Source organism: Phragmites australis, chromosome 4 (genome assembly GCF_958298935.1).
Source record: "Phragmites australis chromosome 4, lpPhrAust1.1, whole genome shotgun sequence".
Taxonomy (NCBI): Eukaryota; Viridiplantae; Streptophyta; class Magnoliopsida; order Poales; family Poaceae; genus Phragmites; species Phragmites australis.
In genome coordinates, this window is record NC_084924.1 from 17,761,416 (window position 1) to 17,771,014 (window position 9,599).

A 9,599-nucleotide genomic window follows, 5' to 3' on the forward strand; every position below is an offset into this window, starting at 1 on the left:
GTTGCTTTGATTCTTCGGTGTGGCCACGAGAATAACGGAATAAGCTCGTAATTTGTGGGCACGCATGGCTAACTGAAGGAACGATTTTGTGTCCGTGTATTCACAATCGAGTGGCGATCAACCATTGCCCATAAAAGAAAGAAAATCCGAGCCTAAATAGGAAGGATGTGGACATGATGGGCCTTTCCATTGTCTGCCCAGCGACGTAAGTCACGCTGCACTGCAATCCTTGGACCTTGGCCACACCGTCCCCCCCCCCCCCGACCCTAGCATCTCCCTTCTCCCCACTCCAACCTTGCTCTTGTGATTCTAGGGTTAGGGACGCCGACGCCGACCTAGGTTACGCCGCCTTGGAATCTACCATCCGAGCTTCTCCTCCACGGTCCGTACTGCTCATTTTTTGCCACGACCTGCTTCGCCCCAGCCCAACATCGCCCCCACCTACCTTCCATCCCTCATCAGATCAACTCATGCCACTATCGGCCCGCTCCCTTAGCTCCCTGCTTTGGATTGACGTCCACCCCAACCAATTTATTTAATTTCTCATATGTGTGCGCTTTCAGATAACCTCTCCATTTGTATCTTCAGCTATTTTTTAAATAATATTATTTTCTTCAAAAATTGAAAAAGTGAATGTACGTGATGTCGCATAGAGGGGGGTGAATAGGCGATTTTTGAAAATTAAAAATTTGCAGCGGATTAAAATAGTCCATATACTCCGAGTCAAACCGGATACTCCAGGGTCCAAAGGTTCCAGGCCCACCCGGATAGTCCGGGTAAAATAGAAAATCAAAAGCTATGAACTTCTAAGCACTTCTAATAGATTTCAAGTGTTACCACATGTTCCTAAGGTTGTATGGAAGCCTTTTGACATTTTACCTGCAGCTAGAAACACACAATCATGTAGATCGAGGCAAATCATTCAAAATCAACTAAAACAACAATGGAAGCAAAGGAGACATGAATTTGTTTTCCGAAGTTCGAACCCAATGATCCTACGTCTCCGTTGAGGTACTCACAAAGAGCCAGGTCTCTCTAAATCCTTATCCTCACCAAGCGACTACGAAGATCGAGTTTAGGGCTTACTCAACTCTTCTCTTTCCTTTGCAGAGGTGAGGATGACCTTCACAAACTTCCTGGGGTACTCCACAAGCTTGGTTCTATCTGGATAACGCCTAGCCATCTAGGAGCTCGGAGCTCTAAGAGTAAAGAATGCGAATCAACGGCTTGATGACAAACTCAAGTGCTCAAAAGATGTATTTATACTCACAAACACTCAATCTCACTTTTCCAACCCAAATCTCAAAACCTTACAAGATTTAATGCACTAGAGGAGTGGGAGGGATTTAAAGAGGCTATGAATGTTTTTGTCTTGGGTTGGTTCAATAGTAAATGAAGAAGGGGGGTGGGGTATTTATACTCTTCCCCCAAAAAACTGGTCATTACAGTACTTCTTATATTGACCCAGAGTATCCGGGTCAACCCGGAGACTCCGAGTTAGTACTTAACGCTTAGACGAGAGCCCTGTACGGAATGCGGCCCGAAGGGTCTGGATGGTCAACAGATCCCAAAGTATTCATGTCAACCCGGAGACTCTAGGTAAAACAAAAAAGGCCTTAACCAAGTACTTAGCTTGGAGCCTAACTCGAAGGCTCCGGATGGCACACCAGAGTCCGGAGTATCCTGGTCAACCCGGAGACTCTAGGATAAAACACATAATCATTAACTGAGAGCCTGGCACGGAGCCTAACTCGGAGACTCCGGCCTAAACACTAGAATCCAGAGTATCCGGGTTAACCCGGAGCCTCCGGGTTCAGACAACACTTGAACCCCTAGTGTTCGTGGGTGATCGTGTCTCTCAACTTTTAGGTTAACAAAAATACTTTGAGCACTGAGACACCATCAAGATCATCTACACGCATCCATCTTGATAGTACAACATACCTAAACTCAATTTTAGAAATAAAATAAAATCAATTAAAATCTATTGAGTAACTATATGCTGCTTCTCTTTTCTTTTTGAGGACACCAACGTCGTTTAACTTCTCCAATGGGACTAAATCATGTTTATAAACTCAATAAATTCATTAGTCCCTTAATCATTTATTATCAATTATCCAAAACCCACATATGGGGCCTAGATACACTTTCAAAAAGTAATAGCCAAATTCACAAAATTACAAGAATAGGTACCTATCGGCACGCGGAGTGCGGACTAGAGATATGTTGGCACTCCGCATGCCGACATCCTACGTGGTAGTGGGCTCGGGGACCTATTGGCATGTGGAGTGCCGACATGTGATGGGCCCGACGAAATGTAGGTGCCACGTATGCTTTTGGTGGACCGAGGGGCCCTGTCCGCACCCTCGAGTACTGATAGGTGGCTCATCATGGCTTTTTGGCATGTGGCGTATCGATAGGTGCCACATTAGGCCTATCGGTACTCCACATGCCGATAGGCCTTTATTTAATCCCCGATCGCCGAATCGTTTTCCCATGTGTGACTCGTTCAGCAGAGGCGTTGCGAGCTCGAGCATGGGCGGCAGGCGAGGCGACAAGCAGCGGCGGTCCGGTGAGGCACCAGGGCGACGGCAAGCTACAACGACTACCGATGAGTTTTTCTTTTGCTTTTCTTTAGGAATACTTAGATATTAGGAATAGTTAGATATTTAGGAATAGTTAGAAAAATTAGAAAAACTTAGAAAAATAGTAGGAAATAGTTAGAAAATAGGAATAATTAAAAAATAGAAATAGTGAGAAAAATAGTAGGAAATAGTTAGAAATTAGGAATAGTTAGAAAAATTAAATAATTAGAAAAACTGTGGTAAAATAGTTAGAAATTAGGAATAGTTAGAGAAATTAGAAATACTTAAAAAAATAGTAGGAAAATAGTTAGAAAACATTAGATAAATTAGAAATATTTAGAAAAACAGTAGGAACATACGGTTTGTCACAACTATGTTACCAGCCACGTTGTTATTACCTTTGTTCTCGTTACATCCCAAAGCATAGCATTGTGCAATCATATCCATTTTCAAACTGTAGCAGCATACCGTCCTATCAGGCAATAAATCATTCACTTGCAACATTCCAAATAAAATCCCTTCGTATAGACGAACCCTACTACTATTATGTGTGGAACCAAAATACATCGTTGCATGACGGGGTACAATTTGTTCAATATAGCCTTTTTAGACATAGCCTTTTCAGATGTTGGCTCTCCAGACGTAGGCTTTTTAGATGTAACCTTCTTAGAAGTAGACTATTCATATATATCCTTTTCAAAAGTAGTCTTTTCAAACTTAGGTTTTTAAGCGAAATCTTCATGGACTTAGTCCATGAACCAGCATTAATTTTCTGTATGAATAGCAGCCTAGAAGACAACTTCTCCAAATAAACCAAAGCCTTCTCCTCTTACTAAAATGGCTTCTGATCCTCGCCCAAAGAAGTCAATGTTAGATCTTTTGCCTGCTGGGATCAAAGTTCCGATATGCTGGTGTGGAGACATGTGTAGGGTTAGGAAGTCCAACGACTTCTCGGACACCTATGACAGGAAATTCTTCATATGCACCAACTACAAGTACGACCCACCGGAGGGCAACATCTATGGTGGTTAACGCAATCAGGTACTCACATATTGCAGAACTAAAACACAACTATTTGCCATTTACCACTTACAAATTTTTTCTTCTTTACTAGTCTCTGCCACCACTATGCGACTTCATATAGTGGATTGATACTGAGAAGAGTGAAGCAGATATGTTCCTCTTGCACACCCAACACCGAGCGACATGGAGACGATTCCATGAAATAGAAACTGATGAGAGGAGAGAGGCGACCCACAAACACCTACAAGAGGAAGAGTAGAAGAGGAGAGAGAGGAGCAGAACCGCCTCAAAGTAGAGGCTCGTGAGGCAGATAGGGAGCGGAAGCATGAGAGGGTACGTCGGGCTCGTGAAGCTGGACTTGAGGCGGCAAGGAAGGAAAAGTACTCACATTGCACTCAGTAGAGTGTTAGTAGTAATCGGCTAGTTTCAATTCCCTAAGATATGTTAGGTTTAGGATTGGTACATGTACGACATATGCTAACCCGACCATATAGATGTACACTGAATTTTGCTCTGGCTGTGCCTCATTAAATACATGATTCTTCCCAAATTAAAAAACCACTAAAAACAAAAAATTAAAAAAAAGACACCTGTTGGCACGTCAGTTGCCGACAGGCCTGTCGGCTATCATCTATCTTGGCTGCCATCACAGTGTGCACCTGAGGGTCTGTCAGCACGCGGAGTGTTGACATGCCTTTTCGGCCGCACATGCACGCCGACAGGTCCCCGGACCCACTTGCACATATGTTGTTGGCACGCGGAGTGCCGACAAGTACCTATTCTTGCATTTTTTTGAATTTTGCTATTATATTAGCAATTTCCAATAGAATAATATTATTAAAAAATCCTTGTTCAGCAAGGTGAGGTCGCCCCCTCCGGTATCTGTCCATTCATGCTTTTAAAAAACTGATGACTTCATACATGGTGGAACCGATTAATCTGAGTATTGAGCATATTTTCCTTTGGTCTTTTTGTTGATTAATTTGGATGGACTGATAAAGTGAGTACCGAACCAACTAACTGAATGTTGAACCGATGCTTGCAGGTCAATGCTGGATTGGGTTTGGAAGTGATGATTCTTGTTGTTCTGGATATGTAACTAGACTAGAGGCTGTGCAAAGTCCAATTCAGTGTAATTTTAGAGAAAATACACATGCTTTCAGAGATTAATGATGTTTTCCAGAGATTGTTAGATCTTTATTTACATATGTGTTTAGAGATTGTCAAATGTCCGATTAAGCAATGTAATCAACTCATGTATGAGATTGTCAAATGTCTAGTTAGGCAATGTAATCAAATCATTTATTGTCATTTATTCTGTAAAGACTTTTGCCTGATTATGTTCTCCTATGTGTTTAAAGTACTTGCCCCTTAAGTTTGTATACTGTTCTGGTGTTTAAAAAATTACTCTAGGTCCATGTTCAGTTAAGATTTAGACAGTCCGCTTAAAAAAAAGATTTAGACTGTCCTTTGAATGTTAAGATTCAGTGAAATTTTGAAGACTATGTTGATGAGGATGCACACAGCTGTTAGTAGGTTTTGCTAATTTGGAGGATGAAAATGTATTAAAATTTCTAATTGTCATACTTTGCCATTATATGAAATTATTAATTAATACTAGAAAATTTCCATCCCAAAATGTAAAAAATCAACGAAAATAATGGCATCTGCACTTGTTTAACAATCAAACAAGTCATCATATAATTTAGGGGCATACTAATTATTTACACACTCAGGACAGTCAATTTGCTAAAAGAAAAACAGGTTGTCATACTGCCATTTTCTCTTGAGGAAAAGACTGTCCTAAAGGAGGCCAAAACTAGTTGCCCCGGTACAAAAGCAATCCGAATAATATAATTAATTGCTCCTACGACCCTCAACAATATAGATTAGCGATTGATTAATCTCCAACTTGCAGCAGTAGGCCAGTATCTATTTTTTTCAAAAAGAAAAAAAAATGTAGCCGAAAGGGCTGGCATAGCATTCCCGGCGCCAAGTTGCACCTGCGCCAGATACATGGGAGAGTGGGGCGCCAACGATCGAGCACGCGGATTTATGATGAAGGGGCAGGCCAAGGAAAGGAGGGTGCTGGCTGGAGCCTGGTGCCGGGGCCGATTTGTTTGATGGCTACGGCGAGTCGGCGACCTCAGCCCTTGGCGTCACCCAAAGGTCAGGGCCACCATTTGCCTTCCTTGCTTGGCCGTCATTGCTTTCTCGCCTTTTTCTTCTCTTCCTGCTTTGCTTCCGTTGTTCCTATCCACAACCCCCTTCTACGGCTTAGATTAATCTAAACATACCTATTATACCCCACTCCCGCTCGGATCCTCTGCCACTATTAAATTTGCATCCCCTGCTTCATTTGCACACGCTGCATGGCTCTGTTTTTGCCTTGGCAAAGTTAGAATTGTGTGACATTTTTTTTTTTGGAAATGAGAAGTTTTAACAACTCTCATCGTTACATCAAAGTAATATAATCGCATAAGAGTTTACACTGTCCTCTGCATATTAAAAATGTACATAGCCAAAAAAGAATTAAACAAATCAAAGAAACAAATAGATGTGTGATGTGCCATATGCAGGGAAAAAAACTTGGAATGCTATCGAGCACTATGGTAACTTAAGTTCTTGTGTGATATTACAGATCTCATGCGGAGTTCAACTCACGGTTCTGACCAAAAACTGCTGGCCGGTGTGAGTTTGTGTGCATGTAGAGGATCCCGCGGAGGTGACACTAGTGCGGACAGGGAGATCTCGTGCGGCAACACGGAGGCGCCAACCGCCCATGTCATTGGAACGGAACCCGAATATGTAACCTTTCCTTGTGTCCTGGCCCCTGCCACTCCGGAGGACCACTAGCTTCTTTCTCTATATATGCTAATATGCACCCTTCAGCTCCTCTCCCCCTATCTTGGCTGTTCTTAGTTCGCTAGTCGGTTGCTCCCTACTCTTCCCTTCCTGTCTCCATTGCCGGCACCTTGCAAGCCAGCTACTAAGCAGCTCGATCGCGCAGACCACTGCCTCGTCGGTGGCCGTGCACGTTGTCGACCAGGTGAAGCGATGAGCTGCAGCGGCTGCCGCGTGCTGCGCAAGGGGTGCAGCGACGCCTGCGTGCTCCGGCCCAGCATCGAGTGGATCCACGGCGCCCAGCCGCAGGCCAACGCCACCGTCTTCGTCGCCAAGTTCTTCGGCCGCGCAGGCCTCGTCGCGTCGCTCGCCGCCGTCCAGCTCCAACACCGACCAGGTACTCCATCGGTCACTGAACCCGTCGATCTACATGCTTGATTACATTAATCACGCAGCATAGACAAGTTGCGATTATCAGTACACCCAGATCAATCTTAATCTCTGTCGTGCTAATTTAATTTGTGGTTTGATCGATGCCAGTGGAAGCAAGAGACCTGTTGTCGTAGCAAAATATAGTATAAAGTATAAACTAGATTTTCAAGAACAACACATAATTATGCTAGAATTTTAGTTCATCGTTAGTATTGATTCAGAGATACTTTGGTTTTATCTAGATGAAGAATGTTACTTGACGATGACTGCACCTGTCCTACCAGCAGTACCATCTTTAATATTCTTTGTCACCGTATGCGCCCTTCCGACGTCCCATGGGACAAAGAGAATCTTTTAGCCATGCCCAATGGTACCTCGCCAAACTGTACTGGCAGATATGATCGTTAATTGATGGGATTTTTTTTAGTGATTCCCATTTTGTTTTTTTATGTGATATTCTATTTTTTATTTTGACTTTGAACTAGTCATCAGTACGCGCGGCTGTTGTACTACTGGTATTTAAGCATTCTGGAAAATCTAATAGATTGTATATGAAATGAAATTAAGTTTATGTAAATTGTATTATGCAGTCGATGATCCTCAGTTCCATACTTATCTTTTTTTGACTGAAAATTGCATATTTATCTTGTAATTTGAAAGACATTAATAAGTTCACTATAAGCAGTTGTTTGGTTACGAATTTCGTCAGCTGCGTTTCTAGGTCACGCACGATGAAGATTCCATGAATTCTTCCTAGTCTATTATATACTCCTATATTAAAAGGTGAAGGTTCAGAGTAATTCTAGGAGTAAGTTACTCTAGTTACTGTTTATATAGGACCCATCTGTGTATATATATGTATATATATGTGCATGTACACATTTATTTTGCAAAATTCTAGAAAAATAGCGAAAATAATAATAGTTATATTGATTAATCGGCTGCAATAATCTAAAATGTATAGAAAAATATCTAAAACTCAAAAAATATGAAACAAATTTAGGTAGGTTCGTATTACTGTCATTTACATGTTAAAATTATGTGCATGTAGAAAAGTACTATTGTTTTTCTCATAATTAAATGAATGTGTTAAATATAGATAAATTTATAAATAAATATTGAGATACTAAAATTGATAAATCTAATTTTTTATTCTTCTTTTATCATGTTTTGTGCAATAAAAAAACAAACGCGGCTTAGGTGAACCAATCTGCCTAGTTAACTAACATTGTCATGGATGATGGATGCAGCGCTGTTCCAGTCCCAGCTGTACGAGGCGTGCGGGCGGACGATTAATCCAGTCAGCGGCGCCATCGGGCTCATGTGGACGGGCAACTGGGACCTCTGCCAGGCCGCCGCCAATGCCGTCCTCCGCGGCGAGTCCCTGCACGCGCTCTCCACCATCCCCGCCGCCTTCACCGACCGCGACATGGCCGGACTCTACGGCAACGTCGGCGTTGCGGCCTCCTCCTCGCCAGAGCACTCATCCTCTGCGCCATCCAGGAAGCGCAAGAACAACGGTCCCTCCTTCGCTGCCAATGCCCCCGGTTGCCAGCCGCCGGCGGAGCTGCTGCAGTCGTGCGAGCTGGACCTCTGCCTGACGCCAGTGTCGCCACCGGCAGGAGGGTGGCGGGGCGGCGGCGCGTCGGACGAGTACTCGGCCACGACGACGTGCGAGGATCAAGCCAGCGGTGACGCGGAGGCCAGGGCGCCGGCGCTGCTGAACCTCTTCAACTGACTGATCGTATCCTCTTCGTTGTAAGATGTAACTGCGCACAGAGTTCACCAGGGTCAGGGTGTGTGGTAGTAAATAGTTGCAGGAATCGATCGGTGTTGGTTAATTATTAAGCTTTTTTGGGATCTGCAAATGGTTTTGTAGTGATCGAACAGTTGACTAACGCTGCTAATTCGGTCAATTGACGAGTTTCTTCGCTAGGGAAAAGATGGCCTGGACTGGCACAAGAATATGATGCATAGGTGGAGATGGAGCAGCTTAAGACCTAAAGGGATTGCATGGAATTCAAGATTTTTCACAGAAATTTTGAATGAATTTGAATTTCACTAGGAAGGTTGGAAGATAAAGTAAAGGCCCCTGAGTTTTTTAGGAGTGCGGGCGGTGAGGCGTGGAAGAGTAGGAGGTCAGGGGAGCGCGGCGTCTGGTTCAAATCCAGTAGGAATGTGTCCTCGGTGACATTAAGGACATTGTTTGGATATACTGAATCCTGGCACATTGTCATGAATGGGCAAGCGCGGTCCATCATGAATATGGGTTGGGAGTTCGGCCCACCCAAACACGGTTCACCCCATATTTATATGAGGGAAATGTCTTAGAAATTTCTGTATTTCAGTTGACATACGAACGTTCATAGATATTTGGATTCAAGTCCCATATATGCCAATAAGCCCTACGAACAAAAGATTATAGGTTTGGATTCTTCTTAGGCACCGGTTCATATAGTGTCCTAGCTCTCCACAGTGGAAACACCCTTTGTTGGAACCAGGGGTAACTGGGCTACTCTTGATTTGTGGGGTAGCTGGTGGTGTTGAGCGAGGAGTCTGGTAGTTGGAAGGCTGAACAGGGGCTTGTGTCTGAGGCCTGTACTGGTTGTTGGAGTGAAACATAGGGCTTTGTGGAGGAGCTTGAGTTTCCACACAAGGTCAGGTGTTGCTTGATTGTCCTTGGAAAGACATCTTCTTTTTCTTTCATCTAGCTGA

At 43.5% G+C, this 9,599-nt stretch overlaps 1 protein-coding gene across 1 annotated transcript; it reads left to right on the plus strand.

Annotated features, from left to right (window-relative positions):
- Positions 1 to 6,483: 6,483 nt before the first annotated feature.
- Positions 6,484 to 8,952, plus strand: LOC133915855 (LOB domain-containing protein 38-like). The gene is made up of 2 exons (XM_062359216.1): positions 6,484 to 6,849; positions 8,135 to 8,952. Exons 1-2 carry the CDS (start codon positions 6,666 to 6,668, stop codon positions 8,620 to 8,622), a joined length of 672 nt encoding a protein of 223 aa, XP_062215200.1. The 5' UTR covers positions 6,484 to 6,665; the 3' UTR covers positions 8,623 to 8,952.
- The last annotated feature ends 647 nt before the right edge of the window (positions 8,953 to 9,599 follow it).